The 20,896-nt window shown below is 41.8% G+C and overlaps 1 protein-coding gene and 1 long non-coding RNA gene across 2 annotated transcripts in view; both read right to left on the reverse strand.

Moving 5' to 3' along the window:
- The window catches only part of efna3b (ephrin-A3b), a 56,519-nt gene extending 51,182 nt beyond the window's left edge, over positions 1-5,337 (reverse strand). The window contains exons 1-2 of the mRNA XM_046046111.1: positions 4,974-5,337; positions 4,488-4,694 (exon numbers count right to left, since the gene is read on the reverse strand). Of these exons, the coding sequence (XP_045902067.1) occupies positions 4,488-4,597 (110 nt within the window). The 5' untranslated portion in view covers positions 4,598-4,694; positions 4,974-5,337. The remainder of the gene's footprint in view (positions 1-4,487; positions 4,695-4,973) is intronic.
- Positions 5,338-18,743: 13,406 nt separating this feature from the next.
- LOC123968990 overlaps positions 18,744-20,896 on the reverse strand; it is a 16,905-nt gene continuing 14,752 nt past the window's right edge. The window contains exon 3 of the long non-coding RNA XR_006824594.1: positions 18,744-18,870. This is a non-coding gene — a long non-coding RNA (uncharacterized LOC123968990). The remainder of the gene's footprint in view (positions 18,871-20,896) is intronic.

A 20,896-nucleotide genomic window follows, 5' to 3' on the forward strand; every position in this document is an offset into this window, starting at 1 on the left:
AAAAGATAAAGGACGAACAATAATTCATTTCTTTTCCTCCTTTCTTGTACATGTCCCTTATTGCTCAGCTCACCTACAAGACAATGATCATCCAATCAGAAAAATGTATTTACTCCTACGCACGCACACACAGAATGAGCAACAACACAAGAGAGCCGGAAGACCACTGGTTCTTATTATGCAAACAGTAGTCATCCATCACACAAGTGTTCCCTATTGCTTTTAATTAATGACATCTCTGTGCGAGCGTCTGCACACCACACACACACTCACACCCACACGTCGCTATGCAAACCAAAATCCATTCACCTGTTCACTATGTGGCCTTATTATTTGTTACTAATGAACAGGCTGATCAGTGTGTCTATATAACTGTTACGATGATCACTGAGCAGGTGTGTGAGGTTTGTCTTTTGTAACGGCAGCGCAAACGTATATGACGGATGGGTTGTACACACATGCGCCTTGTGATAGTGAGTGAGTAATACTCTCCTTTGTGCACATATTCATAAATGTAAATGTTGTTGTCCTAAGTGGGGCTGGGAGACAGATAGGTTTGTGTTGCTGTCAAGGGATGGTTGATTGGCCTGCTTAATCCTCTCGTCTATGTCTACAACACCCCCCCCCACTCTCCCATGCTCCTCATGCACATGTAAACTGGGCCTGCGTTATGGTGTCTAATGTGAGAATTCACTGTGTGGATAAGGGAACTGGCCAAGCTTTATTATCACTATTATGATGACCCTTGTCCCCCCGCTGTATTATTATTCAACACAAAATCCATCTATATTCTTCCTGATGTCCTCTCTCTTCTCATATTTTTGCATTATATCTCTTCCACCCCGTGTGACGTGTCACTGCTACAATCTGACGAGCTAGATGAATATGAAACAAGTTCCACCTCGGCACTGATTACCACACATACGCATGTGCATTTATATGAGGAGCAAATTCTGTTTGCGATAGCTGGCTTAATTCCAGTGGCATGCGCTGAGGTGACAGTGTCATTGATAAACACACACACACAAAGCTACTACACATCTAGAGATGTGTTTGTTTATTCACCACCTAATCGCTTCCGAAATATACAACTGATAAATTAAGAGATATCATCAGATATCTATTATGCAAACCAGTTAACTGCTGCGTTATTAGATTACACACATACACATGTATACGCACGCACACACTCACACTCACAGCGGTGGTTAATTGCCAGGTGGTGGAAGATAATGTGTGATTTAACGGACTGATGGATTTGTTTTTGTTTCGGTCACCCATCAATGAACAGAGACATCTGTAACAGGGCAAACACACACAAACTCAAGTTCTCACACACACAAAAATGCACACCATTATACACACATCCATGCCCAGGGATATCAGTGACAAGTGACTGATACGCAGTGGCAACAGCCTTTGTGCAAGACGCAAACGCAGGAAACGATCCATCTTCTGGAAGTTAAAAAAAAAGTAGACAGCGTGTGTATGTGCGCTCACATAATCATAGATATGTGAGCATGCTAGCATTTGCACATGTACAGTTTATAAGCGTGCATGTACATGCTTGTGTGTGTGCACACGTGTGTGAAGTAGTTAATCCTTGGCGATGGTCTCAGCCTGTCTCTTGTGGTTGATGAGTTGCTCGGGGTCAGAAGCTGGTTGAGAAACTGCATGGTCCCGAGGCCTTACAATGTGTTTACCACTCAAACTGACAGCTATACAACAGCTTATTATTGGCCTTCTAAACCTCCACACTGCACTGTGAGTTACAGAAACTCCAGAGAGGCCGATTGCCAATGGCTAGAGACACGTTAGCCAACCCAACAAATGTTGGATGTTGTGGTATTGAGTGCAGAGATTAAAATAAATGCTGGAAACAGGGTCTGTGCTGCGGAAAAATGGCTCAGAAGTGTATGAAAGACTAGATCAGACAGGTTATCCTGCAGTTTATCTGTCTTTTGTGTGCCACTGGCCACGGCTCCTTTGTCTCCTAATTCAATAAGTAGGCTGAATTGAAAAAGGTATCCTCACTCACTGCTCATACGTGCGCTCATACATTGTGTACATGTGCACTGACAAAGAGGGAGAGAGAGATGGGAAGATCAGGGATGAGGCAGGTCCACTGAGATGCAGTGTTCTTTAATTAACCACAGTCTTTTATAAAAAGACACACACACTAAGACTCACACTGCATGGGGCTAACAATATTCTGCCGCTGGGATGAAAAGCGTATTAGCAGTGAACATATCGAGAGAGAGACTGCTGGGCTCTGCAGTACTCAGGTCCTGGACAGTCAGGTTAAAGGTTAGGCCGATCAAGACTGCTTTAGTCTTCCCACAGCTTTGTCTGAAAAATCCACAGCAGCTTTTTGTTTTTACTTAACAGCAAAACATCTAAATATATGGCCAAAAGCAGCTGACAAATTACTTAATTAAGTATACATTTTACCAAGGTTAAGACTGCTCATGTTAGGTCTTGGGTTCACTTTGTCACTTTTTTCTTCTCCATGCCTTTAAGCACTTTTTACACATTTTTATCTAAATCAACTTCTGTGTCTGATATGAAAACCGAGGGTGGAATTTCATTAGCATGTATTATCAAACTATTACAGAGCAAAAAAGTATAGAAATTGAAAATGAACACCCTCAATGTTCAGAATTTCAGCTTAAATGCATCAGCAGCAAATGTGCATCCAATATTAGTTTCTCTAAAATGTACGGAAATTATTTTCTCACATTAAGGAAAACTAATATTGTTTACAGTATTGTACCACAACCAATAACCTTATGTTTTCCGCTTCTATTACTTTACGCAGCACTTTGTGTATAGTAATTCTGTTGTGAGGCATAAATTCACTTGCCTCTTGTAGTTTTATTTCACGCTGTAAACTAAAATCATTGGCCTTGAGTTAGTGTCGGCGGACAGAATCATTGATCCTCCGCCTGCAAAAACAACTGTGTATTTTCTGAGTTTTCATATTGTTTACTTCCTTAATAAGCACAGTCATAAAATGTGAGTCGCTCATCTTAGAGGCCCAGTAAATTCTGCTCAAGAGGTAAATACCACAAAGCTAGATGTTCTGAGGGACGCCTGGTTGCCGAAATATAGCTTACACATTGACAGGATTCATTGCAAGATGGAGAACGAAAAGGGAAGGTGTGTGTTAGTGTGTGACATGCGCTGTTGTGCACCTCGGAGACCTAAAATGTAGGTTGATCATTGCATTATTTTCTAATATTATTGAGAAAATCAAAACACGATAGCTCCTACAAATTGCCGAATTGCTCACTAAGATGAAATCTTTGAAAAATCTGGCGATATTTCACGTCAAATCCAGCAATCACTTGCAAATTAACAACATTTTATCTGCATATTTTGGGCAGGAAAGAAAATGGCTGTGAATTTAACAAATGAAACATGGATTTAAAGATTAGGACATGTTGAACGACAGCTAATACAACATAAACTTACAAGATGTTACTATGAATTGTAGGAGGTGAGACGGCCTACAGTGTGTTGCTGCAGAATGACATTACATTCTTAAAGAACCAGCAACAGAGCCATGGACTCACAAGAACGGTATTAAAAAGGCAGCTTTCACAAAAAGAGAGAGGGAAGGGAAACAATCTTTTTACTTGAATCGAGATAGGGGCGAGCAGCGAGGGATTAGGAGGATAAAAAAAGGCCAATGGACTGAGTGTAAACAAGAAAGGGGGTTAGAGAGGGATAGCAGGAGAGAGCAAGTTGAGAGAGGCAGCGAGAAGGAGAGATTGAATAGTGACACTGCTACAACACAATGAGGTCAGGATGAAGAAGTGCTCCTAATTGAACCAGATAGAGGAGTAGACAGAGAAAGACTGAGAGAAGAGAGCCACATAACGGAGAGAGGAGGGAAGGAAGGCGACAGAATCACATGTGATTCTCTTGCTTTTCTTTCTACTCATCGACCATGCATGGCTGAAGGTAGAGGAGAGGGGACAGAAAAGGAGGGAAGTCACTATATAAATGGTAACATGCGAGTGACGCTGGACTGAGGAACAGAAACTGAATATGTGCGACTACTTGTGCAAGTGAAGGTGTTGAAAAGATGGTTTGGAGCCACCTTGACTTCACAGTAGGGGTCTGACAGAGCAGTTTGCGGTTCAAAAATAGCTTCACCACAAAAAAGAAACATGAGAGGCCTGCTTAAATAGCTTTTGTGGATCTAATTCTAATTTCTTCCACTTAAAAGAGAGAAATATACACGGACGTGGAAGGTTGCTGCTACAACCCTGATACAGTATTATAGATACAAGCAACCAAAGCTCAAACCACTACCAATAAACAACTGATGAACTGAAAGTGTGATAGTGTAAACCTGACAGCCCAGGGAGTGCAAAGCAGAACATTTTCCTTCCCTATAACAGGTGGGGAATAGAGACATCAAAAGAAATGGCACATTTAAACACACACACTAATAAAACATGAGGAGTAGGGGGTCTTACTGTATGTTGGAGCTGTTCCAGTAAACGGAATGCCTGTTGGCTGACACCTGGACCACGTCCGCCCAGGTGAGACTCGTTAGCACCCAGAGAGACAGCGCTACCAGAGCCATCTCTCCTCTCTCGGCCTCCGTCCCGTGGGTCTCTCCGGCCACTCTCTCGGTCCCTTCACCCCACCAAACAACGCGACTCAAACATCCCAGCAAATGCCTAACAGACGGGAGAGGAGGGGGGAAACAAAAGCTTCATGCATGTATACAAACGGATACGTTCAAAGACTATAAGACTTGCCCTGGTTAATAAGTGTTGTAAAACTCAAAGTCTATTGTGGTGTGAAGTGACTGAGCCCCCCCCCCCCATAAACCAGATACTGCGAACCCCCTCTCTCCCTGCCCAACAAATCCTGGGGCTTCAAACAAGGGGGGTTCTGGAAGTCCTTATGAGCGGATCTCCTTAATTGCTGGGCTGCGCCTGGTCCTCTCTTCTCACCGGGAACTGCTGCTTCTGAGCCCGCCAGAGGAGTGTGGGAGGCCGGTGTTGGGTCCAAGCTGGAGGTCGGTCTTCCTCCCGGCATGAAACGGTCCTGTCTGGGAAAGAGTTGTGCACTGCAGACGTGAAACTGCTTAGAGAAGGAAAATTAAGGGTGGCAAAATAATAGAGCCTATCTTAGGCAAGTCCTCTTCTTTTTATAAACTGTTAGCTGCGTGCTGCTGCAGTTTCTTTTCCTTCCAAGGGTCCGAGAGATGCAAAGCGAGTGGGGTTACTGAGCTCTGTAATCGCTTCAAACAATTCAACCAGCCAGTTTCATTAGGTCTTCAAGACTCTATCAGACAACCATCGCTTACGGAGTGCAGCCTGCCCACCCGTCTCTCGGCTTTCTCTCTCTCTCCTCCTTCTCCGCTCTCTGTTTGGTAGGCAGCGCTCGTTCACTTTCTAACTCCACCCCCTGCGAGCGACAAAAGCGCATTCCTCCAATATTGTGGCCGAGTAGCAGCACATCAGGCATCACTGCGACTTGAAGTTTTTTTTTTTTTTTTGTCAACTATTCGACCTCCACCACCGGTATAAAAGTAGAAAGCTTTGAATCCCCCCTCTGCAAGATACGTCCGCAGCCAACATCTGCAGTCTATTTTTCAACGTAACCCACAGCCCCTTCTACCCACCCCCCCGAAACACACACACACACACACACACACACACACACAATTGCATTTTTATTACAAAGGCTAAGAAACACCCGTAGACTCGCGCACGCACATATATTCTCCGTTACCACCCTTCCTCGCTTGGATCCCCCAGACTATGTAAGTCAGTCTAGTACAGCACTATCTTTATGTATAATCCTCTCATAGCTGCAGCACATAAACACGCATGCACGTGCGCTAATGTCATCCCACGCAATCCACCGTTAAGAAAATATAAAAATAGAGTAGATTATACTGTTCAAATCAGTCATGTTCACAGTGCTATTGTTGGGATTTGACTTTGTTTTGGTGAGACACAATCTCTTAAGTGACTGGCTGTTTTATTTTGCAAGTTATGCCCATGAATTAAATGTTAGATCTAAAAGCAATTAAGTTACATTTGATTGATTAGTACTTTTCATCCAAGTGTGTTGTGGCTCATGTATTTATGTATCTCTGTCCTGCAGAGACATGGTAAAATGTATTGGTAATTTGCCCCCCTCTGTCAACTCCACTGCCACAAACTGTGCATTTAAGGTGTGTTTGTGCAAGAAAGAAAGAGAGAAATAGGGAGAGGAACAGCCCAGACAGGGACAGAGACAGGAGGAGGTAGTGAGAAAAAGAGAGAGATAGCAGAAAGGAGGAAGATTGTTACAGTTTTCTTGCCGCCTGCTGGGAATGAGTTGGTTAAGGAGAAGTCAGAATGATTTATTGGGAGAAAAAAGGAGGGAAATAGGGAGAAGGAGAGCAAGAAAGAGAGAGAGATGAGACGCCATCGGGGAATCCCTCTGTCTTTTCCAGTCCTTCCACCCCTCTCATGAGCTGTCCATTTAATCCCCCCTCTGTCTCTCTCTCTCGCTTCTTCCTCTCCTCCTCATCTTCTTCTCCCATTTCCAATGCAAACTTTCTCCACTGCGAGCCCTGCTCCCTGGCTCTGCTATTTTGCCCCCCTCTTTTTGTTAGCTTTGTCTCTGGTGGTCTACCTGTCTCCTCTGCCTCTCTCTCCATCTCTCTCCCTTACACAGCAGGCATGCAAGTTTTTAATGAGCACTCCTCCTTTGCCTCCTCTCTTGCTCCTCTGTCTATCATTTCACCTCAGTCTCTCCATGCTGTGTCTCTGTTTATCACCACACTGCATTGTGTAGTATCACAGCAGTACAACAAACACCTGCTCCAATTAAATATACATGCGCATGCACACATAAACACATATTCACACTCTGTCTTTCTGCCCTTAAAGGTTTGGTTCTCCCAAACTGCAAAAATACATATTTTATGATTGAGCTTAGTGGTATCCATGCAAATGGTCTTTGGTTTATTTCTCCTGTCTCTGAAATGTCTGCTGCCATACCAGTACAATGCCATTAATGATATTTCCCTTTTGGTGGACACTCACATTAGAAAGATAAACTGACACTCAATTACTCTTATTCGCTTACTTGCTGAGAATTATATGAAGCTACAGTCTATTAACAACTGGAAACGGGGAGACAGCTAGCTAGGCTCTTCACTGGGCGCTGTGACTTCCTGTAGTCTCCATGGTTCCCTTGCATCCTCAGGACATCATCATGTGCATGTGATAGTCTGATGCATAACCCCCCAAAAAAGCATAAGACATTGTTCATACACTTTGTTTTTTGTACAGGTTAAATAATCACATATAACATGTGGTCAGCATGTTGGCCCAGTGGATGGCACCAGGGCCTCACAGCAAGAAGGTCCTGGGTTCAAACCTTGATAGGTTAATTGGTGACTCTTATATTGCCCTGTGGTGTGAGTGTGAATGGTTGTCTCTATGTGTCAGCCCTGTGATGAACTGGCGACCGGTCCCGGGTGTACCCCGCCTCTTTTGCAATGTCAGCTGGGGTTGGCTCCTGGCCTCCCCCTGCGACCTTGAGAGGATAAGCGGTTGCAGATAATGGATAGATGGTAATGTCAATCAGTGAGCTTTGAATGTAGCCTACCGTTTGTCAGAGTTTTTTTGTATTATTTACTTAACTGACAAACTATTACTTTAAGAGAAACATAATTTTCCAGAATCACCCAAAAATACTATGACAATGAGCGAGGAGGTTCCTTCCTCACATATCTTTGATAAAAAATTCACTAACAAGCTTTTTATGATGTTTTCAACCTTTTCCCACTCTCTTCTTTAGCAAATGGAACTTGCTTAGGTGTCATCCTGCACCTTCTGTCACTTGAAAACTAGACCACTAGAGTACTTGTTATCCTGCAACCAAAGTTCTGTACTTAAATTAAAGTCCCATCCCCTGAAAAAGGCCATAGAATATGGTCCAAAGCTCCAGACTAAGCTGGAAAGTGAGAATATTTTATCAGAGCTATAAAAACTGCTTACAGTGTGTTCTGTGAAATGCCCAGAACAACAGGGATGCTGTTTCAGGAAATATGTTGCTGTTGATATTTAATGTCAAAATATCTTCATTAATTTTATTGACAGTACCTTTGCATATAAAACCAAAACTATCTGCGTGGCCAGATACCCCCAAAATTAAGTAAAGAAATGCGTTTTTGCCATTAAGGTGACCTTTTAAACCCCAGCCTATAGAGCATCGATGATTGACGGCATTTGAGGCTACAGAGTGTTGGTTGTAAATGCTGCATTTTAAAGGAAACTGTAAATCAGGTGCAAGAAGACAAAGTTGGAAATCGAACACCAACAGTAGCAGGGATTTGGTACTTTTTTGAATAACAAAAAATCTATTTCTTGCTTTTCCATTTGGTTTCTTTGAAACAGACGCTGACATGTTCTGTTTCAGCAAACGCCCCTGTCACTTCTAATCATCCAGGTTGGATTTTCCAGGCGTGGGTTGCAGTGCTATTGGATTACTTTTGTATTGGGGTTATTATGAGAAACGACCCCGGGGCTGACTGCATGCGGTGACACCGAGGCTCTTATGACATTTCCAACCCAGAGCCGGCCAACAACACATCTGTCAAGTGCTCCTTTCTTCAACCTCCAAATCTAATTGGAGCTTTCTCATAGCACTGATAATTGGATAGTAGGCCCCTATAGGACGCCACATCCCTCTCTGAGACCCCAGGAAGTAAAGAATGCACATATCAATCCAGCAGGACCCTAGTATGTACATGAACAACATGTGAACATATAGTAAACACTTTATATTTTCCGTACACTTGTATGTGTGCTGCATTTCAATGGCATTCTTGAACTGGGAGTCTCTTTCTCACTCCGCCTCCCGCTCGCTCTGTGTCTTGGCCTGCTTCGCTGTTCACTGTTGTGTTAGTAAATTGTACTGACACTCCCCCCGCCTCCTCTCACTCCCTCACCACCTCTGCTGCTCCCTCCCTCCCTGTCCCTCTCTCACCCGACTGAGTGACACGAATTTTCAATCTCTCTGTTTACCTTTCACTGCTGTGCCTAAAACAACACTGGTACAGGCTAAGAGCAAGGAGGCGGGGGGGGGGCGGGTGTCGGGGGAAGGAGCTGGAGTTGAGTATGAGCGTCGGAGGAGGGAAAAATAGAGGGAGGAAGATGAGGAGGAGAGGTGCCACTAAGATTGGATGGGAGAAGGAGAACGGTGAGGAGGGGGAGGCGGGGAGGGGATGCAAAAAAAAAACGAAAGAGGTGCAAAAAGAGAGAACAGGGCTTTCTCTGTGTTCTGGTTGGAGAGGAATCCAGGGGGGGGGGGTGAGGAGAGAGCAGGAGTGAGGGGTTAAGGGAAGGAAAAGAGGAGCTGATACTTTTGAACAGTCACGCAAACTGAGCCAGCAAGAAGGGACGGAGGAGAGGAGCGGGGAGGAAAAGGAAATAAAAGGGTTGAAGAGAATGTAAGTCGGGAGAAGGAGTTAGATGGGGCACAGAACATTAGGAGTGCAATGAGATATAGAGAGGAGTGGGGAGGGGGGAGATTTATAGAGGTACAGAAAGAGGGAGAGGACAGCAAGAGTGATGTGTAGAGAGAGGGTTTTTTTTTGAGAAGACGGCAGGGATGGAGGAAGAGAGGGGAGGAGAGGGCGTATGTGGAGAGAGAGAAAGAGAGAGAGAGCTCAGAATAGATACGCTCTCAGCAGCATGAAATATTGAAGGAAGGAGACCGAACACAAGGAGGGGCGAGGAAAATGGAGGGACTGATAAAGACAAATACAATCGTTTTGTGTGCTTGTGTGTGTGTGTATGTGTTGTATTGGAGACAGAAGAAGATGAGAGAGATGAAGAGTAGGTGACAGGAATATGAAGAATAGTTGCTAGTGGCTGGAGACTAACACACACACGCGCTCAAACACACTAACGCTACTTCGATTACAACCATGTGTGGAGGAGATGGCACGGAATTTGGTGGTGTTGAAAATATCACACTGCAGAATACATTTCATCACTACTTGCACCATCCTAACACACACACACACACGCTCGCACACATGCACACACCCTCCTTTGATCTCACTTCTCACTGATCTTCTTTCCTTCCATGTCAAATATTTAGGCTGCATTTGGCAGGTTTGACGAAAATTACCATGGAGAAATGATTTTATTTATTTAACTTCCACATCAGAAGTCAGTGTCAGTAGCTGTGAGAGGATGATCCCAAAGTTAAACAAGAAGAGACCGGCACTGATCCAAAAAAAAGTGGATTCTGCTGAGTTTAAGACATTATTTTTAACACAGGGAATCTCTGTTAATAGATTTCTGAGGAAATTACATGAGCAGTTTGTTTCGAAAAGGTAATGAAAAAAAGAATGTAAAAGTTTAGAAGGTTTAAGAAGAGACTTTGTGACATTCACACACACAAACTCATGGTGATGAGTCAACACTCTCTCTGCCTCAGTCATTCCCTATTAAAGTGTCGGATGTTTTATGTCTCTTTTTGGATAAATGAATGTATTTTTTTTAATTAATTCAGGCTGTGCAACCCTGCAGGGAATCGTAATCTCTAGCTAAGCCTGAAAGGTGTATCATTTTAACAGCAGCATTGATAGAAATATCACACACAGAGAATGGCGTGCTATTCACTTACTCTGCATTTTTTATAAAAGGTTCTTGACATAAATCAGATCGGGTGTTTCAGTGAAGGGAGAGGTGAGTTTACAGTGGCTGAAGAGGAAAGAACTCTACTATAAAGACACAAAAACACATTTGGCTTACATTTAGAATGGCAAAAATGAGTTTACACATCCTTTTAAAGACAATACAAATCTTTTCCTACATAAATACTAAATACAGATGAAAGTTACATGACAACAGTGAATGACTTTGAAATGAATGAGTATTGCATGCAGTTCATTTGTTTACTGGGGTGATAATTAACCTACAAACATATTTTTCTGAAATTTCATAGTTTTTATTTACCTTTTATTTACCACTACAAAAGAAGAAATAATAACATTTGTTTCACAGAAGGAAAGCGTTTTCCCCGTGATGTATTCATACTCTTACTTTATTCTCAAAAGAGAATCTATGTTATAGATCACACCATTAGCAACACACACACATGGTTGACAAATTAAAAGAAAAGCAAAATACATTCAGTGTTAGTTGGGTGTAGCTAACAGAGGTGCAAAAATACTTTAAAAAAAGAAAGAAATTGATTTGACTTACTGAAACAAAACAAAAAAAATGAACAAACAATGTGGAGTGTGTGCCAAACGTGATAACTAAAACAAATTCAGACAAACGATTAGATAACAGTTTGCTACTTAACTCAATACTAACTATAAAAAACCCCAAAATAACTTTAAACTTGCGAAATTAAATTCAATACACACAAACATAAGTGTCCAACTTAACTTAAAGATAAACAGAACTTAGTGTTAACATCATAATATTTACTAAATGTGCACATTACTTCTGGAAAATGATCTATAGTATGTCAAAAAAAAAAAAAAAAAATGAACTCAACTCGCTAATCAATCAAATTAAAACCAACTGGATTGAAATCATGTTTTTACTCGTGAAACCATTCCCTGTGGATGTCGGCATTGTTAGCCTGGAAGAGACCACTTCCATCAGGATAGATGTTTAATAATAATAATAAATAAGTCAATTAGATCTTTTACTGTGTTGATTCAAAATCAATGTCAACTGGGCTTGCTGAGTATTTTATAGACATCACCGAGCATGATGTGCTTAATTGTATTATGTAGTACACCTGTATTTGAAACATATTTGTTATGTTTCTATACTCATTTATTCAGGTTTGACTTCTATTTTGTCAGCCGTTTGTACAAATTACACACCTGGCCAGAGTGTAAAACGTTTAGGCCACTTAAGCAGATAGTTGTGGGCAACTGCAAGGTGTGCGAGTGTGTGTCTGTGTCTGTGTCTTACAAGCAAGTGTGTGTACAGGCACTGCTGCAAGCTTGTGTATGAGAGTGCTCAGGCTTTGGGGCTATTTAGACAAATGTTCCTGATGCCTCATATATCACAAGTCTTGGTACTGTATTAGCCCCCGTGAGTGTACTTCTGCAGACAGCACAGAAACACTGAAGACAGCAGGTATGCACACACGGACAGACAAACACATACACAAAGCACCCCCTCCCCTTCGGGCTACACAGACAGACACACATGGAAAAGGAACAGGTGCAGGTTGAAAAAGCCAGCTGCCACCCGTTCTTTGTAACATCTACATTTCATCAGCCGCAGCAGCCGCAGCAGCAGCACAGGTGACACCGAGCCCAGTGGGTACTGAGATTAGGAGAGCGGGAAGAGGTTTAACTTACACTGTCATCTAAGGTCAGATTTGCATTTTCCTTTTATTGTTAAAGGTTAGGTATTCCGGTGGCTAAGCTGATCTAAGATCAATGCCTAAAGGCACCTTCCACCCTCAAGGATGGCTCCATGGAGCTTTTGATTGTGACATCATATCTGTGTAGGAAGTTGAAAGGACGGTGGGGAGATTTTTACCCATTTGAACCATCATGATTGGTAGACAGATAGTGTCCTCTACGTCTGTATCTCTTGCTCACTGTCTCTCTTCTTTCTTTCCCTCCATCTCCATTTCTTTCTCTCTTGCCTGCAGCTTCCTCTTTGTCTTTCTATCTCAATCCCCTTATTTCTGTCTACACTGCTATCTCTGTCGCCCTAACGCTTCTGGTTTCCTTCTTCAACGCTCTATCTCTATTTGCCCGTTGCTCTCGGCCTCCTTCTCCTTCCTCTGCTCGGCCGCTGTGAGGAATTGCTGTCAGGTGAAGTCCTGGTAGATTAACCTTTGACCCTCAGCAGGAGGTAGGACCAATTGGCTTATAATTGCTATCAATGTAGCATGTGTGTGTTTGTGTGTCTGTGTGTCTTTTCTCCATTTGGGCAGTATGATGGCTATCTGGGCCAACACAGGCAGCAAGCAAATTTAAAGGGTGAAATGCATTCTGGGTTGTGTTGGTGCATTATGGGTGTAAGTGGGTCTTTGGTGTCCATACTAAAGACGATGAAAAACCATTTCTGCTGCTCTCAGCAAGGAGCTTAATGCTGTGTCCAGAGCATCCTTTCACACAAACACACATAGAACACAAGACAAAAATACAATTTAAATTTTTTATTTCCTCTTGTACCAACTTTGAATGGCACCTGATTTGTGCAACAGCGAGTGCTAAGGGCCCTCTTCTGCAACTCGTCTGATCGACTTTGTGTGCATGGGTACCCATGTGTGCAGAATATTTACGACTGTGTATGCATGTGTGCAAGCGCACGTGTGTTCGTGCCGAGACGGGGTGCTGTGAAAAAGACGCTCAGACTCCCAGCAGTCCTTTGTCACACTGACTGACTGCTGAAAGGCTGAAAGTAGGAAAGCCATTTCAGACTGTGGGGCTAAATGATGGCAGGTACTCCGATCCATCCACAGCTCACTACAATAACACAATACAGACCAGTCATCAACAGCCCTGTCATCTCGATCTGTAAATGCACTTCACACAGCCACCTCTTCTCTCCTCCTCCGACTGCCATTTAAACACTTGTGTAACTGTCCCCTAAACCGAATTGGCCCTTATATATTTGAAGTAGAGCCAGATTCAGGGAAATCATTTGTGTGGCTCCTTTTCCCCTGTTTCCTTGTTTTGTTTGCCTCTTGTCGTCCTCAATTTGTTTTAGAGTTACTGCTGAATTTATTGGCTTTTTGTTTTGGGGGGTGTCACTTGGCTTTAATGTATGACTAACTTCGAGTAGCCTTGTATTTCTGTTGGTGTCGCTGCAACTCCTTGAGCCTATTGATGAAATTAATGACTGGAATGACTAAATGGGCCGTCACAATACATGACTCTGGAGACTCAAAGGGGTGGGCAGGCTTTTACGCCGGCCAAGCACTAACACAGTCAGCTGAAAGAGAGGCAGAGCAAAAAAAAAGGAACTTCTTTTTCAAGGTGAGGCGGGAAGAAAACAGAGGGAGAGAGACATCATATGGCAGAAGAACGCATGCGGTAAAAGGATGGAGAGAAAGGGGGAGGAAAAGCGAGTGGCAGGAGGAAGGGAAGGAAAGAGAGAGAGTGAGTAAGTAAAAGCAGGTCTGGTCCAGGTGGGGTTCAGACAGTCAGTATGTTATTTTAGGAGGGCAGAGGGAGGGAGGGCGAGAGAAAGGGATGGATGGAGGGAGGGGAAGATGAATGTAGTTAATTAAGATGAGCAGGCGTAGGAGACAGTGTGGAATTACACAAACACTAATTAGAGTCTTCGTTAGGGGGCACGAAACGAGAGCAGCACATCCATCATCACAACCCTCCATCCCTCTTTTCTCCCTCCTTCTATACCTGCTTTTGCATGGCAACCATATTTCCTCTCATGATTCTCCCCACTGCCTCCGCCGTCTCCTGTCCTCCTCTGCCACTTTTCATCCCACAATTTTCCTCCCTCCATCTTCCCTCCCCTCCTCAATTTTCCCCATCGATCCCATCATCAGTTAACTAAATAGGTGTGATTTACTCTGGAATCGTAATCGAAGCAACCTGTGCTCTCCCCTTACTTCACTTTGATTTCTTTTTTTATCACATCAGTCCTTTTTTATTATCACTGTTCTGGGAAGGATTTCATCTCAACTCTCCCTCTCCCACTTCCCTGTTACATGCTGACAAACACACACACACACACACACACACACACACATTAACTTTACCATGTCAGCACTATTTTTATTGTCTTTCTAAGCCAGTCAATGCCTCCTCTAGTCTTGCTGCTCCTGCTCCACTCCTCCTACATACAGTATTCACAGCACTATAAACCACTTACCTCTACTTATCTTGCTTTCTCCCCTCCTCTCTCTCTCTTTTTTTCTTTTTACACACAAGCTCTAAGCTCTACTGTTGTCCTCTTTATCGTTTCACTGTCCTCCTCTGTCTCATCCCTCACTCCCGGCTCTAACTGAGGAGCAGATCAGCCTGTCACTGTTGTCGCCTGCCTCTCCCTCTCCCCTCATGAGACCACAGGGATATAGGGAATAATGAGGGATAAGTTTAGCTAAGGGTGGTCCATGCCAGTTCTTGTTTTTGGCATTCGCATACATACACACAGCATGGAGCAAAATAATACCATATGCACCGTGTAGTCACAGCGCAAATCATTGTAATGTAATGTAAATGAGTTGAGAATTCACTGACTTTAAATGTTTACTCCATTATCTACACATTTACTTATTATATACATGTTTACATTTATTTGCTACTTTCCAGGCAGCTGTGGGTTTGAGTATTCACTTAATAATTTCAGTATGATATAAAATACTTCACATAAGTAATTTATCACAGTTAGCATTTAGTTAGCTTATTTTCTGATGTTACCAAAGCCCATTAATACTATTGGATTGGGAGGATGCTGACTGAGGTATCATTTATATAAAGCTATAAAGCTGATTTAAAGCTATTGTTATCACAATATTATTATTTTTTTAATTTCATGTATTATGCCTTTATTAGGGAATTGACTGTAGAGAGACGACAGAAAATAGGGGGTAGAGAGAGATCAGATGGACAGCAAATTGCAACGAATAGCCCAGGCCGAGCTCGAACTGAGAACGTTAAGCCCCATTACAATGTATTTCTTTAATGATAATTTATGTTTCTTTCCCAAATATCCATGTGTATATAAAATGATATGTGTATTATGTATTTTTACTGTCAGAACCATATTTAAAGATTTGTATGTCTGCTTTGAATAAGAATTTGTCTGATATGATTTTTCCACAAAACCTTTTTAAAAATGTGTTTTCAGTACAAGTATTTCTTCTCCTTCATTGAAAAGTCCATCATCCCCTACTTCACTGAAAAGTTCATTCTGAGTGTATGTATGCTGGAGGCCTCACGTTTCCACATCACACTCGTGTTACACTGTCCAGAACAGGTTGTAATGTCATAAAAACCCGCTTGTACGTACAAGTCTTACTGAGATTTAAGGTGAGTGCAGAGAACCTTTCCTCCATTAGCAGATGAATCTGAAAACAGACTTCTAGTGGCAATGTCTGGACAAACATCATTCTGCACAGTGAAGCTCAAACATCCAAGTGAAGTAACAATTAATAAAACACGTTTTTAAGTGGAGGAGGACTTAAATCTTTGTAGCACTAGAGGAAAACATTTTTCATTTGTCTGTTTAACCAATAGCAGTGGCGAAATATAAATATTGTAAAATATTTTTTCAGCAATCTCACTTATTTTCTTCTGGGCTCCCTGTGTGAATATTTATGATCTACTTCTTGTTCCCTGACTTTTAACCCAGGCCTGAATTTTGTGTGAGCTTCTTGCTGCAGGGTCACAGACAGACAGAGCAAGGGACTCCTGACTGCTTGCAGTATGCTCACAGTTGGAGCCTACTAACAAGATACTGTCTCCCTGCCAGTCATTTCTACGTAACCCCAGAACCCCCTATAGCATGTTAATGCACCCACTACACTTTAAGTCATATCATAAACAAAAACCGAAGCTATTAACCCACAGGACAAACGTTAGGTGATGTCAAGCTGATTAATTTTCACAAATTTGGTGAAATATCTCAACATTTACTAGATGGATTGGCACAAAATTGGGTACACACACTCATAGTCTGATGACTTAATAACTTTGATCCTCTGACTTTTCATCTAGAGCGCCATCAACAGTAAAAATCTGTATTATTTTGCAAAACCAACAAAATCAGATACAGCTGTACTGAATGCATTTTATGTTAGTATGCCACTAGGCTTAACTAAGACGGTGAACATATTAAACATACCTGCCAAACATCCGCTTGTTAACATTGCTTCATTGTGAGCATGTGAGAATGCTGTTGTGAGCATTTAGCTCAAAGCACTGCTGTGTTTAAGTACTGACTTGCATAGCTTCTAGCATGCCTATGGACTCTTAGTCTTGTTCCTTACTGATAACATATTTAGATCAGTGTTAAGTAGATGCGTTTGGGTGACACTTGCATGAGGAATTTTCAGAAATTGTTTACATCTGGAGGTCTCACCACATGCAAAATCCTGTTCTGAAACTAAAACCACATTGTTAAAATCCTGAGTCTTTAAGTTTCATCAGCTAACAAAGCCGGCATTATTGTTCAGTTTCTCCTTGAGAGTTAATGCCCTCCAAGGGTTAGTTTTTGGTTAGTTTCTATTGTTTATGTGCCCCCTCCTATGGGCATGTAAGTTGAAATACCTTCAGCTATCCATAGTCAGCTGGGACTCTATTGCAACAGCAGATCACCCAGTGAAAACAGTACCATGTGAATCACCTAGTCTCTTGTCATCTATCATTAACCACTGTGGCACATTCAGATTGCTCCTGGCTAGCACAACAGCAGCATGCTAATTTGCTGTGAAACCAGCGTAGTGTGGCCCATCCCTGCAGGTGAGAAAGAGAGAGATGGATTCCTGAGTATCTGATTGAGCAGCACACAAGATGAATAATTGATATGTAGGTTCTCCATCCCAATGAACACACAGACGCACAAACACCAACTGTCTTAAAGCCCTTGCAGTCACCAGTCTTGCAGGCTTAACTAATCCTCCAGGAAATGTAATACGTGATTCAATTAGTAGCAGCGTATACCTTCGGTGTATGACACGATGGTGTGTGTGTATATGTGTCTGCACTGTAAGTACAGAGCTGAATTAAATTCATTCATTAATGTAAAGACATTTATTAATATACGGTGCTTTCCCGCAACACTTACAAATCCTTGAGCATGAGGAAGCAAAAATGTATATGCTGAGGAGAAAACACCAGAGATTTACAGTAAAATGTAAAATAAAGGGCTAGGTCTAGTAAATCTCTGATGGCAAAAATGCTGAATAAAAATATGAGATTTTGCATTTTAAAATGCAGAAAATACGACCTCACAAAGTGATAGACCCACAAACAACAGCCGTATAGTTTCAGGCTAAAGTTATTTTCAAATGTTCTGTTTGCTTTTTCATTATTCATCTTCTTGTTTTCATGCACTAACTGTTGTTTTCCATGCTCACAGCGGTAGGATGATGCCATCGTCTTTCAAGTCCGTTTTAAGGGTCAACTCTTGCCTCAGACCCTGAAGTCTAAACACACAAAAAGAAGGGCAGAAAAGTGTACAATCTAACTCAAGCGTATGAGCAGCGAAAGTTTTTTCCTGATTTTAATTGCTCAGTGTTTCAAAAGTGAGTTTAACAATAAATATTAACACTATTTAATAATGAGTTTAAAGTCAGTTTCTCAGAGTAGGTGTTATCATTTAATGCCTTGGATGACTCATTAAGTAAATAGTGTTGCTCTGACAATATTCCAGAGAATTAAATCATCATAATAATAATCATAAATCAGCCACAAATTGAACACAGGAAAACATGGTATATTACAAACATGGTGTATGTTAATAAAGGAGAAAGCTGTCAGATTTCTTGTCTTTAGACAAGACCCAGAACTGAAGTTTCCAACTCTACCATAGTCTTGATCAGCTGGTCTCTTTTTAGCTCTCAGCAGGGAAATTCCTAAATTCTATTTTCATACATTAAAAAGTCAGATTTCCCTCCCCCAAAAAAGAACTTCCAACACTTTCAAGATAAAAAACATTGCCCTTAGAGGAAGCTTGTTAAAAATTACATAATTGTTTGCAGACTTGGCAAATAATAATTGCTTTATTTTTTAAAATGCATGTAGTGAAATACAGCCCATCTCATGGTCCAGTGGGGGAAGATGGAGGAGAGAGAACAAGAGTGTTACTCTTTATTGCTCCATCTCTCTTACACGCTCCCTGAATCTCTCTATCACCCTGGAAGTCTCCTGAATCTCTAAAAGACACACACACACACACACACACACACACACACACACACAGTGTCAATATGAACACTGAGTAATATACAGGATGTGGTTAGGAATAATGAGTGTGTGTGCGTTTTGCTTCTCACTGTGTATTTGTGTGTCTGAGTTATGATTGATGTCTCTCTTCTCAAATTAGGCATTTAAAGGCGAATGGGGTACAGAGAGGGAGCACGTGGATGAAAGACAAAAAACACAGCCACTTAAAAAGGGCTTAAACCATTTAACAACTTAACCTCGAAGCCCTCTCAATGTCACGCTTAAACTGCCTCCTATGTCCTGTGTCTTCTCTATGCTGCCTTTGACTAAATTCAAAATTCAAAAGTAAAGTTTTTATTTTATTGATTTAATGGGACAGTGCACATTAATGAACATCACTGATGTAAACATGGCAGGTGTTGCCAGAAGGCTATTGCCACATTGAATAAACAAAAACAACTGGAGTCTCACTTATAAAACCTCACTAAAATTGTACATGCGCCCAAAAGCCAAAAATGGCGTACGCCAAAGTTCCCTTTATAAATCACAATCAACTTGAAATGTGGCGCATGTGAGGGAGCTCCATGTGCGACCCTTCAAACGCCCATAGTTGCTATAAAGTTTACTTACGGGACGCACATCCTGTCAAGTTTGTTTTTTATAGATCACAACCTTTGCTTGGGAAGTGGCGTACGCACGTTTCCAGCCCTGTTTTGTAGGAACGCACTATTTATAAATGAGACCCCTGGCATGTACACTACACTATATGCTCTATACAATTGGGCTGTAACAATCAATTATTTGTAGTATGCATAAATATATCAATTATTTTGTAATGATAAAACAAAAATATTGATGTCCAAGGTAATGTCTTCAAAGAATCTAAAAGCCCTTTAATTTCCAGTGATATGAAACACAGGAGAGCAAAAAGTCACCACACTTTAGAAGCTGGAACAATTAAAATGGTTGACAATTAATTTTTTGCCAATCAAATGATCCATTAATCTTTCTTTAGCATGTAACATAATCCCTCATTCTTAACTTTTAATCCAACATGGCCTACAAATCTACAAATACATGACAACTGAGTGAACTCCATCTTCTAGTTAAAATCCGAATAAAAATCCGATAGTAAGCTTCAGAACGGCTACAAAAGGGATCTTGTTGTGCGAATATTTTGACAACTGTTTCCAAGAATGAAATGTCAATCTAAATCTAATAATCAACTAATTGTTTCAGCTCTACTAAACAACACAATAGACACTATACAACTACATTACTATACTACAGTACACTATCATGAAAGATAAGAAAAATCATTATATACAAAGTATTAATTAAAAAAATATAAGAATATACACTGCTCAAAAAAATTAAGGGAACACTTAAACAACACAGTGTAACTCCATGTCAGTCACACTCCTGTGAAATTAAACTGTCCACTTAGGAAGCAACTCTTATTGACAATCAGTTTCACATGCTGTTGTGCAAATGGAATAGACAACAGGTGGAAATTATAGGCAATTAGCAAGACACCCCCAATAAAGGAGTGGTTCTGCAGGTGGTGACTACAGACCACTTCTCAGTTCCTATGCTTCCTGGCTGATGTTTTGGTCACTTTTGAATGCTGGCGGTGCTTTCACTCTAGTGGTAGCATGAGACGGAGTCTACAACCCACACAAGTGGCTCAGGTAGTGCAGCTCATCCAGGATGGCACATCAATGCGAGCTGTGGCAAGAAGGTTTGCTGTGTCTGTCAGCGTAGTGTCCAGAGCATGGAGGCGCTACCAGGAGACAGGCCAGTACATCAGGAGACGTGGAGGAGGCCATAGGAGGGCAACAACCCAGCAGCAGGACCGCTACCTCCTCCTATGTGCAAGGAGGAGCAGGAGGAGCACTGCAAGAGCCCTGCAAAATGACCTCCAGCAGGCCACAAATGTGCATGTGTCTGCTCAAACGGTCAGAAACAGACTCCATGAGGGTGGTATGAGGGCCCGACGTCCACAGGTGGGGGTTG

The sequence above is a fragment of the Micropterus dolomieu genome, linkage group LG03 (genome assembly GCF_021292245.1).
Source record: "Micropterus dolomieu isolate WLL.071019.BEF.003 ecotype Adirondacks linkage group LG03, ASM2129224v1, whole genome shotgun sequence".
NCBI classification, from domain to species: Eukaryota; Metazoa; Chordata; class Actinopteri; order Centrarchiformes; family Centrarchidae; genus Micropterus; species Micropterus dolomieu.